At 41.3% G+C, this 20451-nt stretch overlaps 1 protein-coding gene across 1 annotated transcript in view; it reads left to right on the top strand.

Moving 5' to 3' along the window:
• The window catches only part of KIFAP3 (kinesin associated protein 3), a 70188-nt gene extending 50502 nt beyond the window's left edge, over positions 1 to 19686 (top strand). Inside the window, exons 19-20 of the mRNA XM_082054145.1 lie at positions 412 to 511; positions 19246 to 19686. Coding sequence (XP_081910271.1) covers positions 412 to 511; positions 19246 to 19354 — 209 coding nt within the window. The 3' untranslated portion in view covers positions 19355 to 19686. The remainder of the gene's footprint in view (positions 1 to 411; positions 512 to 19245) is intronic.
• The last annotated feature ends 765 nt before the right edge of the window (positions 19687 to 20451 follow it).

The raw sequence follows: 20451 nt of genomic DNA, 5'->3' as shown, positions 1-20451 counted from the left end.
GTGAAGGGTAGAGTCTGAACAATTAAGACCTTTGCTGCATTTCTACTTCTTTGCTGCTCGTCCAGATTAATGTTTGACCCTTCTCATTACTTCTTCTCTGGGCTCACAGTCATGATGGGACAGACAAGATGAAACTTGATATAAACTTTACAGGCCTGAGGAAGAAGGAATAAGAGAGTATTTCTTAGGTACAGCATTTTCAGGGCAGTAGGCTGAGCTACTTGGAGTCCCAGTGAGGACTTTTTGTAATTGAAGTTGCTGTTTTTCAGTATTATTGTTGCTTGAGGTTCCTCACAGAAATATTGCAAGTTGCTAAAGAATTCCTAAGATAAACCAGCTCAGGTTGTGTTGCCCGCCTGCTCTGAAGTCATGCTCCTTCATACAGTCACTGGATCTTTCTTGTTTTTATAGATGGCCTAATAGCCCCTGATGGAGCAGTGAGTCCAGATTTCTTCAGTGATTACCATCTTCAGAATGGAGACCTCGTTGGGCAGCATCCGTTCGCTAGCAGGTAACTTGCTGTTTGTAAAGAACGCATATAAACCAACAATGGCTATTAAAGTTCCTTTATAGGGCTTTGTCTGTGATGTTCAACAATTTTTGCCTTCTTAGCAAGTGGGAATAGTTTATATTGAATAAGTAATTCTAGTCTGTCTTCTGAATTACATGTTTCTTTTAACATACATGTTGTAATACAAGATAGGTTTCCAGAAGCTGTAGAGTAGAAATGTAAAACTAGAACACGCAACTAACTACATGTTATGACAATTACTCAAATACCATACCCCTGATGTTGTTGTTGGGAAGTATCTAAAGAGGGGCTTGAGATGCTGATTACCTAGAAGACTTTTGTTTCCAATATTCTTAAATTGTTAAAAATAAGTTTCTCAGCTGCTATAACTATTTCTGTGGATTTGGGAGTTTTGTTTTCTTTAACCTAAGTATTCCCAAGGTATTCTCCATTAGATTACTGATGGGACACACTTTGAAGATTTGCTAGATAAGCAAAAGATGTCTGCTTGACTTTTGGGAAATGTCTGAATTCCCCCTCTGGTGAATGACTTCTTCCTCAAATGTTAGCAAGCTGTTTCAGTTTGAATTTCTGAGTAGACTTCTCCCGTGAGTTCAAAATAGAAAAGACTCATTTCAAAGAATGAAATCTTCATAGATCCTGTAGTGTTTAGGAAATGTGTTTTATAGAGCATGAATTATGTGCACTCATTAGCAGGAAATATTTCAAGCACTTTACAGACAAGGTACAGAATTCACTTTAACAGGATGCTATCTGGACATGCCCAGCCCTATGGGTGAAGTTGTTTCTTTTCAAAGGAAGGATGTTATTTTCACCACTTGCAACTTTAGTCACTATTTGTAAAATATGAGTAATTCACAGTATGCACAGCTGAAGCAAAAAAATATTTGTCTCCCTTACTTTGGCTTCTTGTATTTGCTAAAGGGCAGTGGACAGTTACACTTGTTTGTTGATTCTACCTGTGATGCACCAGAGGGCTGAACATCAGTAAGACTGGAATGGTGGTAACATTTTTAAGAACAAATTAAAATAACTAAAATGCTCAGATTGGGAAAAAATAAGTAGGAATTAAGAGACAGATCCTCTTGAAAAACGGAAGTGTTTGTACTCAGTAAGGATCAAGTTCAGAGCAGTGTGCAACCCTTCATGTGGAGTCTGTGTTTGGGAAGGGGAGACTGGGGTACAGGAGATGACAGATTTCTGTGTTACTCAGAACTGTATGGGTGTGTGGTCCAAACAGTCTTCATGCTCCCCCTGGAGGTGGGGAGGAAGGTGTGCAGACTCCTTTCTTTCCAGTAAACTCGGATATAGCCGCAGCCAAAATGCTCTTGGCTGGCCAGAAAGCTTTCAGCTGCGAAAAAAATCTTGAGTCTCCTCGGGTAAAAGTTAAAGTATATCACTCAGCCTCCAATCTAAATTCTTTATCAGGGAGCTACATTAGTAAACTGCTTTTTAATCTGATTGTATTCCAAACAGAATGAGTAGCAAAATACATCTGGTGTATACCTAGTTAAATTAAGTATTTGTAGAATGTTCTTATAGCGTTTTGAGGCATTTTAGAGGTTCGCCTCAAGAAAGAAAACAGAAAAACTGCAGTTTTTCTAACAAACTTGGTAATTGCTTAGTGATGATAGCCTCTGTGAATATTCAAGTTTTTCATTAGAATTCTGTTTCTAGGAATACTTTTCAATATCATTGCTCCATGGATTTATCTGCAGTCCAGACATGCAGTCTAATTGGAAGCAGGGTGGACTGCTGCAAATGTTCTGTCCTATTTGTAACAGAGCAGGACTGAATTGTTTGATAGAATAGATACTGGCAGTCGAACGGCGAATCCTGGTTTTCAGATGTGTGTCATTATCGTTTTGAACTTCTTGGCGCCAGAAGCCAGGATTTCCTGATGCTTAGAGCTAATGTAAAATGCATTAGTGCTCCAAGGCATGAGCCATGGAATTGCCAGTCCCATGAGTTTGGAGAGTCAGACCCTCCCTTTTCCCAAATTTGAATTGGTGTTGGAAGGTAAAACCATACGTGCTAGAGAGCCTAATTAAAAATAATAGCAGCAAGTCAAGGCTCTTTTTATGTGTTATATAGTGTACATTTCATCCATACAAAAACATAATTTGAGGGCATTTTTATGCTTACAGTTTTATAGCTAACAAGAACAGTATGTGAAGGATTTATTTTTAACCAGTTCCAGCTTTTAATAAATCAACATTTTTGTTACAAAAATGGTTCATTTTTCTATTACTAATATTTGAATATGTTTTTTAGAAACTTTCTTTAAAAAAAGCTGAGTTATGATTTGCATAGATAACTATCAAGTCAATTAATAGTAACATATTTTGTGAGTTTGGAGAAGGATGGCCTAATAATGAGTAGACGCATATTTTTGGTCTTGTAATTTGTTATACTTCTTTTTGATTTACATTTATTTGTTGTGCTTGTGTCTTCTGTCTTGGTCTTTTATATGAGGCTTTTTAATTCTATAATAGAAACAGTTGTTTTCTCAGCAATGGGGTGAGTTGGAAAGGAGACTTTTCTGTCCTTTAAGACCACCCTGTGAAATTTGAGGTAGGTGAAAACTGTGAGCTGACTTCTTGCTATGCAACTTTGAATAACCTAATCCTTTCCTCTCCTTTCTGCACTCCTATGAACAAGACTTAGGACATGTTAGCTCTTTAATTTCTCTGAGGTTATTTCCTCTCCTCACAGTGTGCTCGGAGTGGATCAGGACTTCCCTTTGCCCCTCTAGGAGGCCCTAACAAGTCAGCCAGAAAGAGTCACTTTTTTAGTGCCTGTGTGTCACTGAGAAGCTGAGCTTGTGTTGAACCAGTGTTGGTGTCTCCAATGCATTACCAGGGCTTAAGTGTTTTCTGATCTCCAACCTCATTTTTTGAAGCCAAAGAAATGGGTCTATTAGGAGAGGTTTTCAAGGACTGCAAGTAAACTTGAGTTGCCTTGAAGATTCTCACTGTGAGCGATATTTAATAATGCCTGCCCAAGGGAGCTCAGCCCACCCCAACTGCCATATATCAGATTGTTACACCAGTTATTGAGCAGATAGTGAAAACCATGTGCTTCCTTGGTTGTAGGATGCCAGTTCTAACAGAGGTCTGGGACAGCCTCTGCCATCACAGTTCTACCTTGTTACAGTCAAGGAGAATTCAGGGCAATTAGAGCAGCAGCTGTATCCAGTTGTGTGATGGATGAAGTGGTTGACTTTCCTGTAACCCAGCAGGATATCACAACCATCTCCTGCAGAGCGCCTGTCGCAGGAGACACTGGAGCTGCGGACTTAGAACTGCTATATAGCTTTAGGCGGGTAGGGAAGTCCTGGTTTGAATTCAAGAGTAAAACAGGAGTTTAAAAATGTTAAGGTATTTATTTATAGGTACCTTTGCTCACTGGGTTAGCACATAGGTTAGTTGGTTGGTTTGTTTTCCCCTGTTATGTTTAAGAGGAAAACACGAAGTATTAGCAGTAAGAACGTCTATAGATCTGGTGAATTAGGTGGAGTATCTTTAGGGCTGTATATTTCAAAGACATTGCCTTCCCTTCACAGGGTTTCTTGGACTTCCCTTTGAAACCACCACTGCCAGACTTGAGAACGTTACTTTGCATTATCAATTCCTGCATCATAAAGTACAGAACTTTGAAGGGAACTGTAAAAGTATCTAGCCCTAAATTCAGTTTGTAGATCTGCTTGTGTGCTTGCTATTCTGGCCATATCCTGAAGCAAGCAGGGATAATTTTTTTTTTCCTGGTACTTTTCAGCATAAAACAGCAGCACATAAGTGAAGACCTGGAAAGCTGGCATTTTTCTTGTACTGCCACGCTTACTTTAGGGACCCAAGGCATTTTTAGAAATAGTAATGCTTTGTTTCGGTAATCTAGCTTGTGTGTTTTCCAGCTTTATTTTACAGCTCTTATTTCTGAACTAGATTCTTAGTGGAGTTGTACTATTGTGTAAGGTGTCTATAAATAGAATTATTTCAGAATATAATGTACACAGAAGCGGTGATAAAATGCATAAACAGCATCTCTTGTTTTCCTCAAAGCTTTGGAGCAGAATGCAAGCAGATTGTAAGGTATGTTTTCCATTCAGCAGAAAATATGTGGCTGAAGAGGTTGTTTTGACAGCTTGTATCCAGGTTTTTTCATTGGCTAAGAAAAGACTTTTTCGATTAGATTACCAGCTTTGAATTGTCTTACTGTCTTTCAGAAGCAGATGGGCATTAGGCATAGATTTGAAATTTTCATCTGTTATTAAAATCTGTATTTAAGGCTCCTGGTTTTGATAACTCTTAATATAGAGTGAAAGTTTTATGATTGTAGCAAACAAAAAATCCCTCACCTTTGGCTAATGTGATGACAGCTTAGTGTCTGAGCTGCAAGGGAGAAAGACCAGCTGAAAGACATCTTCAAGAATCTATGCTCATTTATCAAATTTTAATGACCTTCTAGAGACTAATTATTTTTCTAAGACACAAACATAATAGCGATGGCTAAATATCTTATAGCAGAGATATCCACCGTGTTTTTCTTGCCCTTTGGGGAAGAGACTGCATTTTAACCTTTCCCAGTTTTAACTAGATAATGGTATAAAATTTAAGTGCAAAAGCCAAATTTTGTTAATATATTCATCAGCATTCCAAAATCTTCTCTCTCAGTGGCTTTAGAAAGATTAATAACTAGGACTGCTGGAGCTAGCCAAAACTGGGTTTTTTTCTTCCTGAGGAAGTTTTCTCCAGTACAAAATGCTTTAACCTCATTATAAAGTGTAGCAGAGCTGCCATTGCCTGATCTTTGTTTTCACTCGGACAAGGCGTTCCTGTGTGTGCGCCATCCCCGGCGTGTGTGCTTGCATCTCCTCTCAATAGAGATCTGACGGAAGCTTCTTCCCAGGAAGCAGTGAGGTTTGGCACGTCAAACAAAACCAGTTTTATGGGGTGACTGTCTCTGTCCTTGGTGGAACATCTTTCCTCTTGCCTGGATTTACAGAGCTGAAACTGTAGCTACATTTCTTCTTTTTGCCATGGCAGGTCGTTGTGATATTTTGTGAGATAAATATATGGAGCCAGGGCCTTGCAGGCTGCTGTGGCTGTTGGCAAGTGTAACTGTGCATAATCTGGCTTTTGTGTCCTGAGTTGACAAACTGCGGTGACACGGGCGTCAGTGGCATAATGTGTGGCCATGGGTCCTGGTGGGAGCACAGGGAAGACTGTGTTCATGTGACTTAGCTTATCTCTAGCTAAACTACTGACTTTTAATGTCTGCGTGTGCTAAAAGCCCACATTGAAAGGCTTTTTTGCTCGGGTAGCCTGATGAAAATGAGATGTGAATTTTCATGGAGAAAAGACCTAAACCTGTAGCCGTCCATTCCTGCTGACTCCTGCAGCAAACTGCAAACTCCCAGTCATCGATCACAGCTGAATAGCTCCTGCTCAGGTCAGGTACAGGAACTGCATCAGGTGCTGGCAAATATGCACTTTGTGATTGTTTATCAAAATGTGTTTTTAATAGTTGTACCTATAACTTGTATCCTACATGGACATTTAGAGCTGTATTCTATATAGATCATAATCTTAATTAGATTTGCTTAAAGCAGTCACATATTGTACTTCTCACGTGTGAAAGTTAGGTTTTCATCTCTTCCTTGCTTTACTCTCTAAACCCTACAGGATATATTGCTGATAGAAGGAACCTGCTTCCTAAGGAAAGGACTGAAGGAGTTGGTGACCCTGCTATGGAGTATTTCTCATCCATGTTACATTTTCAGTAATGTGCACAGTTTATTTAGAATTTTGAACATTCTCTTCCCAGCCTTCCAGCAGCAAAGTGCCATCTTGCAGGCTATTTCAAGTGAAAACTAATACGTTAGTAGACTGTAAAAGTGAGCTGAGTCTTTACAGCCATCAGTGGCAGAAGAAACTTTTGTTTTGTGGTTCTTGGAAAGATCAGCTTAGATAAAAACTATAGTCTGCGAGATCTGTGCTGCAGTAGAACTGAAAGCATCCACATCTCTCTTTCCTTATCATTTGAGTAAAGGCAGCATTGCTTTCCTCTCCTACTGGTGGACATATGGTGAATATAAAATATTTTAATTATTGGAAAGAAAAGCTAATAGAGTGTAAATTATTATTGCAATATGATTCTACTTTCAAACATTTTACCATAGTGATATTTCTTACAATTCTGTACATTATTTTTTTCTTTCCATGCTTAAACTTTATTTTAAAAACAAAACAAACAAAAAAATACCACCCACTTTTTTTTCTTTGCAGTATGTTCAGCAGACTTGTACTCAGCTTTTCCCATTTGGACACTATTGAATTTGCATTTCCCAAGAGAATTGAATTAGGCTTTATTAGTAAATTGGGCCTATAACCTTGTAGGCAGGTTTTATTAGTTTATCACACATCAGTATTAGCAAATTGTAAATCCCACTGAAACGAATTTGAAAAGGCCTTACAGAGAAGCCCAGAACCAATGAAGTTTCTGGAGACAAAAAAGGGTTTTTTGTCGTTGTTTTTCTTTTAGTCCCACAAGAATGCTGTTAGTGGTAGCAGAGTCATATCTGGTTTTTTATCATATTCTGTTGTCCTAACTGCCTGCTTGTTTAGTTTTAAAGAAGTTAAACCGAATCAGGTCAGGAGGATTTTGCTAAATTTCTGATATGACTCTTTCTGGCTTAAGATGACAGAGATAAAGCACAATTCTCACTTGGACAACGCAGCGTTTACTGACTGTTCATGTGAAATGGGCAGGTAAGCTTCTTTTTGCTCGTCAATGCATGTTCAGGTGATACATATGCTTGGAATTAAGATTTTGCATCTAAGAGATAGTAATAAGGAAGCAGGGACTGCTGCTTTTTGGAAGGTTTTGATCACAGTCTGGGGCAAGCTTAGTGAAGGGCTTCGCTTGGTTTCTTCAGATCCTGGATCGTGGCCTAAATCAAAATTCACTGTATTGTTGTCTTCCTTCAATACTTAAATGTGGGAGTGGTGCTTCCAGAACATGAGTGCTTCATCACTAAGAGCTTTTCAAGCGAGCTTGAATTTCTTCATATCTAGTTTATAATAACTTGTTTCTGCACCAGTACCAAACTAAAGTTACCTCTTTCTTTTCCCTGTTTTTCTAGGTAGTGGTCATATTCCCTGCTAGCTGTCATTTTATTAGGTATATTTGTACTGTTTTCTTAAAGCTATGTTTATAGAAATTAAATACTGCAACGTAATGATATTATAATCCAGTTTAAATGTCACTACTATGTATTTGACCAAATGATGCCGTTATGTTGTGGACAGTTATTGTAGCATTTCTGAAGAGCAGGAGTCTGATTATTCAAGGGGAACGAGATTTTTCTCTCTGACCCACGTTGGTGAGATTTTCCCAGGTGTCAGAGAACTGTGCATACTGAACCACTAAAGGTTTGGGGCCCAGCACTGCCTGGAACTTGGGAATATCCAGATGAATATCATATTCTTCATATACAGTATTCTTTATACAGCAAGTTTTTTTTATGTGCTGGGGTGCTTATTTATTATTATTCTGTTCTCAGACTGTATCAGGAGAAGCTTCCAAGCAGCTCTCCTTATATCTCCCGGCATGCAGCCGATGTCCACAGTGCAACACGCAGTCGGTGCCCCAAAGAGCTGACAGCTGAGATGGGCAGGGAACCACAGGCTGGGAGAAGAGAAGTTACTGGTCCAAAATCAGGTGCCGGAGCCCGGAGGAGGGCCGTGCTCTCTCGCCTGCTCCCTGGTGACCAGACCACACCACCTCTCCAAGGTGTGTGGTCCGTCATCACGAAGGATCATGTTGCACTTGTTTCATTTACTGTAGGAGCTGTTTAATTGCTCCAAACAATCACACTAGTATGCTAAGAGATGAAATAGCTTGCTTGGGAATATTTTAAAGATGCAATTTTTTCAGCAAGTTGCAGATGCCATTTGGGAAAAGAGTTAGGGTTGAGGTTTTCATGCACTTCAGCTCGCTTGGAATACAGGATACCTGGGTCTTATTTGCTTGCAGTCACTTTTACATTTTTTTTAGTTGCTTTTTATTTTACTATGTTCCACCTGCGGTTGGCCTCATTTAACCAACATGGTTTAGGTGGCTATTAAGAATTTTAAAAGAATACCAAAATGCTGTAGCAGTTCGCTCAAGTCCTTTGGAATGTCTTACCAAAAAATCCCCCAAACCTGGGTCCGTCTCTTCTGAAATGTAACATTAATTAATTCCCACGTTCTGTCTGCTGCTCGTAGTCCCTCCAGATGTGCTACTACGAATAGACTGGCTCCCTGGTTACAAGCCATCTGGGCTCTGTAAACTGATTTGCACTTATATTAAACAATAAGTGAACAGAATGCGGAAGAGTTATTAAAGCAAATGTACATTGCTTATAAATCTCAAAGTAAAATATTAAAACGTAGTAAATGGAAATGGAATGTGCAAATGAAGACCTGCTTGTTTTTAATGAGTTTAGCTGTGACCTTCTCGATTTCAACCAAAAGAAAAGAATTTTATTTTTCTCTTTAAATAAAAAAAAAAAAAGGGGGGGGGGGCGAAACTATAAAACTGCTTACAGAAGTATCTGAGACAAAAACAAGGAAATATAATGTTCTAAACTTGACTGGTCCAAACCACTCAAGCTGCTGTGACAGCTCATAAAACTGAGAGTAGTTTTTAACTGGACTCTGTTTTACATTGCCAGAGTGAATTTTCCTTGCAGGAAGTAGCCAGAAGGTTTATTTAGTTTCCAGACTGCTGCTTTGATCTTTCCATTCTGTCACTTCTCAGGTTACATAGCCCTTTTTCACTGCAGTAAATCTGCAACAGTTAATGAGAATAAAATTTCCTCCTTCTCACTGATCGCATGCTGTTAAATGCCAAACCACAGCCAGCAGCATATTTGCAGAATTCAGCTGCACTGTACAAAAACAGCACAATCAGTTTAATCTTGTTGTTTTTGTAATTCATTTTATTGAGCTTTCCTTTTTCAAGTGACCTATTTTATCAAGACAAGTTGGTTGCAAAGCCAGACCTGGAAGAAAGATTTAAAACTGTAATAAAGTGAAGGGTGTTTTGTATGCTATGTATAAGCATGCTCACAGGATTCAAAATTAAACCTACAATGAGTATTTTTTTAAAGTCCCGTATATCCATGGGATATTTCTTATAGTTATTATCCGAACTAAACATGTTCCGTGAATAAGTCTCTAGTATAAAAATTAATGTAACATATCAAATTAGTTTCCTTGCCAAAGAGTTAAAATTGTTTTGGTTCTAAAATTTGATTCTCGGAATCTGTTTATCAGCTTCAGCTATTCAAGTGTAATGACTGAACCACACTCTTCTCTTCCCTCTGGAAAACTTAGTTATGATTTTTTTTAAATCTCATGGCTAAAAAAATCTACTTTAGAGAGTTTATTTGCCTTCTGCGTTTTGAGCAGTTTAACTTTTATTTCTTCCAAGACTCCCTGCCCAGCCTTTGTCCTGGAAACATTTTATTTTTCATTCATTTCATTAAAGTTGAAATTTTTGCATAATAATGCTACTCCGAGGTATGGATCTCCAAGAAAATATTCCACATCTGTATTTCTATGTGGGTTGTTCTCTAATATATCCAGTGTTAGCCCTAAGAAAGCAAGCAGCAAGAGACACTGAGATTTACTTCCTTCTTATTTTACACTAAAATCATCACTGCTTTGGGATACATTTTGACAAGACTTCACTAGGGCCCTGTGATGATATTTAAAAGTGGTTGAAATCTGGAGAATCATCCATGGTGGTAAAAAATATTTAAAATTTATTCATCAGCAATAATGCTCCAACTGCATTTGCTGCGTGCTCTAATCAACACTGCAAATCCCCTAGTAATGTTAACTTTCAGAAAAGACTTTGAAAGCTTTTATTGGCTGCAGCTGGAAGTCAAAGCAGAACAGATATTTTGACTCCCCTTCCCTCCACCATCTGGATTATCATTCACAGTGAGTTGCCCAGTTCTTGGAGACAGTGTGACCATCAGCCAGTAACCTGTTGGTCTCGCTCTTCTTGCATGTTGGTGCTCAAGATGAAACTTTTTTCCCTGTTTGTATCGAAGCACAGAGCTGAGCGGCAGTGCTTGGACCTACAGAGCTTGCGTAAATATCTAAAGGAATAATTCTTCAGCTATGAGTGCTTCAGTGCAGGACACCACAAACTTGCATTTCCACTTCAGGTATTTATCTCAGAGTACGTTGTCACAGGGACCCTGCTCTGTGACCTGGTACAAGAAGCAAGAAATGTTTCCCATGTGGAAATGGGCAGGCTGGGCAGAAGCCCGTGGAAGACGTGGACCAGATCCTGAGCTGATCTAGTCAGTGACACCGGTCACCCTACGAAATTGCCACTTACTCTGCTCAGGCTGTTGGGTGAAGCTTCTGTACCCAACATAACACTGACGTTGCTGGAGTTCAGTAAAAGAGAAGCTTGAAACCTTCCCAAGCCAGATGTATTACTAGGTTAAGATTAAAAAAATATACTCTTCAGTTTATGGAGTTGACACAAATACTTTGGACTATGCAAGGAGAGAGGGGGAGGGAAGGACATCTTTTCTTTTTGTTGCCTGCTCCTCAGGGTATTTTCATTTGTTTCAGTTCTTCATTAATTTTAAGTAATGGATATATCTAATCAGTGGGTTTGGCCAGCTGTTGAGCCAGCAGCACAGGAGATGCTTCTATTAGGCTTATAATGGAAAGTCAGAACTCTTGGTTTCCATTCCAGCTCTGACTGTGCACTTGACCTTTTAACAGATCCTGTACAGAATAGCTGAGAAACTCCCTGCCCGTGTGGCAGAGCTGTGGGCCTGGGTGAGGGAATGCCAGTGAGGTTACTCCAATGCCCTTCCAAGAAACAAGACAGCTATATGAAACACCTAGAGTTGCTGTCTTTCCCCCTGGTGGTGTTTTGGGTTGGTTGGCCTTCTAGCAGATCAGAAATCTTTTCTTTTTCCTCTTTGAGGGGTGATACAAAATAAGCAAAAGTCTTTTCTCTTTATGTCAGTCTAATTTGAGTCTTCTCATTGCTGTAGTTTGTCACTTGCTGTCTTTAATGTCTGCGGTGGGTTTTTTTCTTTCAATACTCCAATGGGAAACTGAGGTTATGGAGAAAAGGAGCAACTTGCCCAGGATCACACAGCAGGTAACTGACAGAGCAAGAAACAGAGCCCAAGTCCCCGTCTGCTTTCACAGAGCTGGGATGGCAAATTCAATGGTTTTCAAGCAAGGCTTTCACTGAATTTGGCTGAGGAAGGTCATTTGTTTTTAGTTCAGTGCTTTATTGCTATTCAGTTGGGAAATATATATATATATATATATTTAATGCTGCCTCCCCAGCAGTGAATTTTGGCATGATTATTGCTTGGTGCGTAGCTGGAGCCTGACACAGAAGACACAGTGCTCATTTCTTCCCAATTCATATTTGCATTTGTTTATAATTAAATAGCAGAAACAGCCGTATTGTGCAGAGATACAACTAGGCACCAAGTCCAGAAGCAACTGGAAACTTTAAGTCATTAAGTGCACTGAAGAAAGCTGGATCATGTGGAAGGAGAGACTTTATCATATCCATAAAAGCTGTACCGTGATGCACAAGGGAAGTAAATTATTATTATACCTATGCATTTTTTTTATCTTTTGAGCAGATACAGTATTACTATGTAAGGAATATTAATATTCAGTGTCAGTGTAGAGATGGATTTGGCATTTGATGCTGTGTGCAAAGTCACAGTCCTTACCACAAAATTCCCTTCACTTGAGCTTGAGGGATAGACAGCAGGGGAGGGGGAGGAAGCCTCACAGATACGGGAGAAAGAAAGTTGGGGCTGTGAGAGGCAGAATTTAAGAGACTTGTGGTTTATAGCTTAACGTCATTACCAGTAGTAGGAGAATCTACAGTTACAGGCCATTATATAAAGAAACACAGTTTTTTCTAAGGCCTCTCAGTTGTGTGCTGTTTCTCTGTAACCCATGGCTTGTGCTCTTACTCTGAAGGACAGAAAATTTATGGTCAGTGGAGCAAACCCAGAGGTAGCTGGCATGTAGAAGTAAATAGGATTATCTTCTCAATTGCTAGACTCTAAGCAAGGGGAAAAGCAACCAGTTTTAAGCCACTTTCTGATGCTTTCCACTCTTTCATGACCGGTGTTAGGAAAATGGTATCCCAGCCAGTGTTCAGCTGACAGTGTGTATCAGCAGAAAGGTCAAGCAGCCCGTGGGTTTCACTTGGCTAAAGTGTGGTGGTTAGCTGATACCTGCAAAGGATTAGCTAAATATTTCTTACCTGGAGATAATTTAAGCTGGAGATCTATGTTTGTTCTATGGAGTTAAATGTTTCCCACTTCCCTGGCTGTGCCCCGCGCCTGAATCCTCAGTGTGCAGTGGGACAGGGCCGGGGTGCCCCCAGCCCTCCTGCCTGCTGTAATGAACCCTGGTCTCTGCACTAGAAGAAACCTGCAGAGGGACAAAGCTGCATCATTCGTTAACCAGTCTCCTAATGGTGCTAGCAGGACTGCAGCCTCTGTCACATTCCGTACTACCCTGCAGTAGTTGTCTCAGATCTATAGGCTAGCGCCTTTCATCAACAAACAAAACAAAACTACTGAGAGGAGAGAAAAAATACAGACTTTGCTGCTGGCAAACTTCTGTGTCTCTTCTTGGAAAGTATTATAAACTGCAACTCTGTTGTTTGTACAGTTTATAATGCTGTGCTTGTCTCGAGATTAGAGACTGATGGGGCACTTCTATGGCTTACGTACCTCCTGAGGGAAAAATACAGCCTTCAGTATTCATCTGAACACAACTTTTTGTCTGTTATACACAGGAACCTGATACAGCATTATAGATTACAGGGGTTTCTGGCATGAGAGGCAATATAGGATGGTAACTGTACCGTATGTTATCAATAGTGCCGTCACACATGAGTAGATTCACAGAAGGGAAACGTTAGGATTTCAAGGATGTGCTGCATAAAATTCTGAATGCCTGCCTGGAGTAAGGTGGGGGATGTTTTGAGGGTGAAGATGACGGTTTTTAGAAACTATAATATAAAGTGTATAAAGGGAGAAGTTAGAGAGGAAACTCAGGAGTTGCTGTGAACTGTACTAACGTCGGGCTTCCAAAGGATGCTCAGAAATCTTCTGGTTCAAACCCTGTTCTCTGGCACTCAGGAGCAGTTTTGCAAAGCTGCAGGTGTGATCGATGGCAGCAAGAAGAGATGCTGCGTGTGTAGACTGGGGCTGCATATTTATGCCTGTAAATAAACTCTCTTAGCAGCTCGCTTGAGCACATGGAGAGCTTCAGTATGATTCCTTCTTTAGGTGTTAGTAGGGTTGCTGATGAGTTGAGAGCTGTAAGCAGCATTTGGTCTTATCAAGGTCAGAGGACCTAGTGAATTATAAGTGGGTAGATCTTTTTTAGTAAAATTGATTTTATTTTTAATAAAATTATAAAGTGTTTATCCTTGGTGAGAAGCTGAGAGCCTCTCAGATGTGAGGCTGGTATAAGCCTTGATAGGACTGACAGGGTTTTAGAACAGGTTTAGGATGAAAAGAAATACAGCTGAAATTGTGGCTCTAGTGGAAGCACTGCAGGTGTTAAGCTTGGATTTTGTTTCCAGTAGGCAGTAATTTCAGAGTGCTTCGATTTTTGGGCTTCCAACTGTGAAACTGATAGTCTGAAAAGGATGAAATTTTGGCTCTGAAGTGTAAGCTCCTGAACTGATACTTCACTCTCTAAGGTGAGGATTCTTCCTGGGCCACCTTTGCGTGCACAGGCAGTCACTGTCTCTTACAGTACGGTCTGGTACGATTCTTGCCACGCTGCTTTATGCCTCTTTCATGAGTGTGCAGGCCTGTGTCCCAAGCTGAGTTTCTGGCTGGGATCGCTCACAGGTCCATGCATCCTACCCCAGGGGATTATCAGTTGGACATCAAGGGGTTTAGTTTTGACCAAGAATCTTCCCAGTGACCCAGGACTCGCCTTTCTGAGGCCCTGCTTACACCGGAGGAATTAGTACCCGTTTTAGAGCAACTTGTCAGCACCAGCACAAGTAACAGTGTGAATGTGAGTGTGGACAGGTTCAGGTGTCTATCGCATGAGGAAAATGGACAGAGAGCAGCTTTGCTGCTGCTGTCAGTCTGCACCCAGGTGCTAATTACCCCAGTTCAGACCAAGCTCAGGGGCCTCTCTCCCTGCACCGTGCGCTCAGGAGTAGCAGAGATACCAAAAGGGGACCCCAGCAGAGGGTGGCTGGCAGGGCACTCCCTGTCTGAGCCTGCCCGCTGCCCCAGATGGACCACAAAGCCTATGGAGTCTCTGAGGCTTTGGGCACAGGAGGGAGCTAAGGAAAAAATAAGTATTTTTATGGACACAATGGGATGCTGGCTGGCATCTCCTGCTGTGAGGGCGGGGGGGACACGCTTGGTCTTTACATTTGAAATTATGCCGTGACACCTAGTATCCTAGATGGGCACATTAATTTGGAAGTATCGGCGAGCAGAGCTGTTAAGAAATCTCTCTTCACTCACGCACATCAGGAACGTTTTCCTCTTCAGCATGTGTTCTTCAGTTCCCCGGCAGTACAAGCAAATTGGAAAGTTCAGCTGTCATTTGGGGAAGGTCATAGATCACGCTCGCAGCCTGAGTAATCCAAGAGGTTTTAAGTATCATAGCATTTAGTTTAAAGTGAAATTTGCTCTGACAGGGGCTGGCAGACCAATAGGAAAAAGAAATATTTGTGCTTAGGGAAGTGCATGTGTAGAGACCGCGAGTATAACTGATGGCTGGAAGTGATTTCAGTCTAAAAAAAACAAATCATTAAGAGAGTGCATAGGGGTAAAATACACAGTTCATATTTTAAAGGGTCTCAAAATGAACCAGCAACTGAGGTTAGCAGTACATAGTAATTAGCTGTGCTGTTCACTGTTTAACTCCATCGGCTCCAGGCGTGGTGAGAAACTTTGCACAAGAAACCAGTTGTGCTTTGACGATGCGGTTAGCACGCGCCCATCCCTGTGCACACACGTGCAACTTGCGAGGCAAAACTGCCTGAAATAACTTGCAGATTAAGGCAACAGCAGGAATCATTTATCTGAGAAGCTCCTTGTGGTGTTGTGTGATCTTTATCCACTATATGGCCATAGGGATTGCACCTTCTTCTGCTAGAAGAACGGGGCTGATTAACTGGAGCAAAAAATACCCATTTGGGGATAAGTATTGTTGCCTCAATGGCATGTTTATGTGCCCCCAAGTTTTTGGGAAGACAGGCTGATGCTTGCCCTGATGAGCACAGAGTTTCCCTGTAGAAGCTGTATAAACAAAGCCAACAGCACATTTTTATTAGGAGCTAGTTTTGAAGCTGTTTGCTGGTCTAAATCTAAGAACACATGGCACAAATCACAATCTCGGGCCAGCCGTCACCCAACAAGTGTTTACAGCCAAAAAGCGACCATCTTTCCAGAAGTGGCCAAGATTCATCAGGACTTGAGTTTTAAAGCCCCGTCTCCACCTCGGTGGGTTGTGCTGCCTCACCAGTGAGCCAGCCCTCGGCCTCCAGACGCGTGTTTGCTGGTTTGTTGTCCTGCTCCTCGGGCACCTCCTGGGTTCCACAGCTTTGCCTTCAGCCAAGAGGACAAGCTTTTTGCCACGGGCTGCCAGCACAAACACTCAAATAGGCAAAGCTGGTACATTTCAAGAGCACTAATATGTAAAAATTAAGCCAATTTTTTTCAAAGCACGGACAAGCCTTCAATTACTTAAGAGAAATATTTAGATAGGAGAGAGTGGTGATTTGATCAAGGTGTTTTAATGTGATTTTCTGTTCCTTTCTTTTTATTTTTTTTAACTGTCCAAAGCAGTTATCAGCTGATCCATCTCTTCCAGTTTTCTTCAGGACACTAACATATGTCTAAACCATTTGGAAATAACTGATACTCCTCAAAGTTTAAACTCTAGGGATCTTTACCTAATTACTTACACATTTATAAAAAATATATTTAAAAAAAATGATTTGCTGAGAATGTGATTGAAACCATATTTTCCCTGCTCTTGTTATCAATTTAAATACATTTAAAAGTCCTTTGAATGAGGATTACCAACTTGGAAGTAGCTGGGACAGCTCTGGCTCTGGTGATAGAGCCCCATTGCCACCTCATGGCTCGGTGTCGTTATTACACCTCACCCCCCAAAAAACCCCGATGTTCTTTTCGTCTGTAACAGAGTGACCAAAACAAGTTCTTGAAACTCTGCAGTACCAAGAGAAGCCACGTTTACACTTGAGAAGAAAGTCCTGTTTCAGGACAGGTCTCTCAGGCTGCTGTATTAACGTGTAATAAAACTGACTTACCCACAACTAAGGTTGTTATAGTCACAGGAAAAAAAAAAAAAATATATATATATATAAACCCAGAAAAGTATTTTCTGTTAAAATATATTTTCATTATAAATCAACCATAGATGTTTTAAGGATCTTTAGAAGAAAGCAATGGAATTGAGTTTAAAGGTAGCCTTAAAGGGTCCTGCTTCTCTGCAGTGTTACAGGTGTGTGGTGTCACTGGGAACTTGTAGTAGCACCACAAAGCTGGACTCTGCACTTTCAAATCTCACTGCACCTTCTTTTAGTATGATACTAACTCATAGTACTAACAGTACTGAAAGAATTCTTTTAAAGAATCGGCATTGTCTTACAGTAGTTTTTCAACTTGTTTGTGTTCTGAACTGCCAGACAAATTGGTCAGCCACATGCTAGGTCCTTGTTGGCTTGTTCAGGAGAGCTTTGTGCCCTGTATTCAGAAAGCTCTACCTAAGGGCAGCCCAGGTGAGGGCTGGCTGGCTGGCTCATCCCTTTGCAAACTGCAAATCGGTAACAGCGGTAGAAACAGGAACCATCCTCTGACTAAGGTGAGCACGGGGTTTGATGATTTGGGAGACAAGAATTAGATTGAAACTAACAGGATTTCTCTTAATCCCTTCTTTCAGGAGTCTTTTAAAGCCTGCTAATGAGAAAGCTGTTGTTTGTCAGGTACAAAGGAAGGACCTGGAGAAGGTGCCTCAGAGGTCACCAGCTCATTTCATAATGGGCTTGGAAAAAGACTAATAGGACTTTAGTGGGGGGACACAGGGAGGAATGGGTGGCCAGAGGAAGGTGTGGGGCCAGAGGCGTGTGTTCACACAGCTATGTACCATGGCTATTCTGCTTCTCTTTGTCGTGCCAAGGGGACTGATCAGCCTTTCACGTCAGCCTGATGGCTCCGTTTACGAGTTGTGAGACGAGGCAGTGCCAGTTCAAATACAGACAGACAGATGTGGAAACAGTAAAGCACTTTCAGGGCACTGCATTTCTCAAGATACATTCAGGTGAAACTGAATTATTTTCTCTGCAGTTTGTCTTGTTGACTGTGTACCCCACCCTCTCAGAGGACAAATCTCAGCCTCAGACCTTTTACCTTTACCTGACTGTCAGAATATCCCATGGGTGAACTAGTTTCCTGAGAAACCAGGCACCGAGGATCCTTTTCTAGGACCTCGCGGAGGCACAATCCAAGAGAAGCGTCTCTGCCAGGACAGAGCGATGGACGTGGTCCCCACCACTTCCGCCGAGCCCTTCCAGTCCAACCGATTGAGCAGTGCCAGCTTTATGCAGAGCCAGGGCCTGGGGCCCACCCATTGTACATCTTCTGGATGGGTCATTCTTTCCCAGCCTTGACTCTTGCATAACCCATGTTCCACATGTGTAATTGGCAGTAATGAGGTTCAGCTTTTCCCCACTCCAAAAGCACTTCGGTTCTTTGTGTTTTGACAGTCTTCAGAGGGGAAGTTCAACTCCTTTCAATGCATCTTTAGTCAGACAATAAATCAGGATTCTTTTCCATTTGTCTTTCTACTGAAGTGGAAGTTAAGAAGTGACATAGCTATGAATAGGCAGTAATCCAGTATCTTGGGCAACGTTCATTTTTCCTCTACCTCCTGCATGAGAGTTATTGTTGAGCATGAAATATGTACCACTTTTCCCTACGCAGTTCTTGTGCTATAGGACCTAATTCATTGCTGTGGGACTTGCTGTTCTATATGAAAAATGAATTATTCTGTCCCATTAGTACATAGCCTTTCAGTAGAGGATGAATTATTTCTGCCATTTGGCTGTCAGTCTTGTACCTCACCAGAAACACTGTCTTTTGCTCAACTATGTTGCTGTGCCAGATATTCTCACTTTCATATTTCTAGCTGTATTTTCCCAGGGGCTTCAGAAATGTACTGAAGGAAGGACACAAGATTACTCAGATGGGCTGCGTGGGGCAGGGTTACCAGCGGGCTTTGCCAGAAGCATCCTTGAAGCCTTTCCTGAAAGACACATTAACTCTAGCGTACAGATAAACCGAGGCACAGAAGTAAAGTCCTTCATCAATAAATCCATACAAGGGTAGGAGAGACAAATTCTGGCTCTTCTGGGATTTCTGTTAGACCTGAAAGCCTTTCCTCAACAGAAGTTGTGTTGATTTCTCTGCAGCATTTCTTTTCCCACTAAGGGAAGAGGAGACAGAGCAGTGCTGGCTAGAAGGGGGAGATGGCTTGCAAAGTTGCCTCTCAAAATTACCTCGGTGGCAGGAAGAGTCAGAGACACCAGTACTGTCCCTCTCCTACTGAACAAAAACCTCTCCTCTCTTTTTGTAGCATGGGAGTTGATGGATTTGGTCAATCACCGGGGGTTCCTGGCCGCCCAGCGACTGCGTATGGATACCGCCCTGACGAGCCGTACTACTACAGCTACGGAGCGCGATAGAACAGCTGGCTCCGTGCTCCAGGACGCTCTCTCCTGCCCCGGGGGAACCAGCGTGTGTGCGGCCAGCAGTAGGTCTTTCCCTTGGTAATGCATGATTGCCCCACGGCGGGTCCATCGTTATGTATCCTTTAGTGTGTGTAGCTGCAGATAAACCGTTCTGGGTCCAGTGTTGCAGTGTTTACTCCTTGGTTGCTCTTTGTTGTCCTTTTTGTACAGTATTTGCTCTGTGACTTGAAAGGAAGAATTTGAAGGCTACTGGACTGGAAAGCGTAACCTTATGTATATTAAGCTACTAATTTAATTTCTATTAAATATAAAAACCTGTGTGGTCAGCAGTGGTGAATGTGTTTCTAACCCACGTTTCATTTGTTTTACAAGGCATTTAAGAAGAATGCTCCAAAAAGCGTGTTTTACATGGGACTGTTCCCTCTTGCACTTAAGTAACAGGAACACTGTTAAACTCCAGCATCTCCTGGCTCTGCCCTGACACATTATTACTGAAGTCCAGCTCTGGGTCTGAAGAATTTAATAATGGAAAGATGGCACAGGTTCACTCCCCTGGAGCTTCAAACATTTACAATCTAATTTAAATGCTTGAAAACACAATTAGAAACTACACTACCAAGGAATGCTTTTACCATAGTATTTAAAGGGTTCTGAGGGCCGTGAGAAGACAGCCACATCCTGAGGACTAGCAAGAGGAAAAAACCCCATAGCTTGGTTCAGAATCTAAATGGCAGAGCGTTTCCTCTAACTTCCCCATCCCAAAATGCAAATGCTGATACTGTTATACTAAAACAGTAGCCAATAATGCCATAAGTGATGTCTGTGCTGGGAAGGTGATCTTCAAAGGCAGGGGGGTGGGGGGGAAGTTGACAGACTATTAGTCTTACACTTTAAAAATATTTTTGAAATCAAGATTGTTTTCAAACCTTGCTTTATCTTTTAAAAGTATGCAGGTACTTTTTTATGCACTGTTACTACTGCATGACTGGAAACGATTCTAAAATTAGCCATGGCATTTCTTACTGGTTTCCAGCCTGCTCCCTGTGCTGGCTTCATGTTCATGGCTTCACTTCCTGGAGGCAGGTGGAAGA

Source organism: Streptopelia decaocto, assembly GCF_964273445.1.
Source record: "Streptopelia decaocto genome assembly, chromosome: 5".
Lineage (NCBI taxonomy): Eukaryota > Metazoa > Chordata > Aves > Columbiformes > Columbidae > Streptopelia > Streptopelia decaocto.
This window is presented reverse-complemented; position numbering and strand designations above follow the sequence as displayed.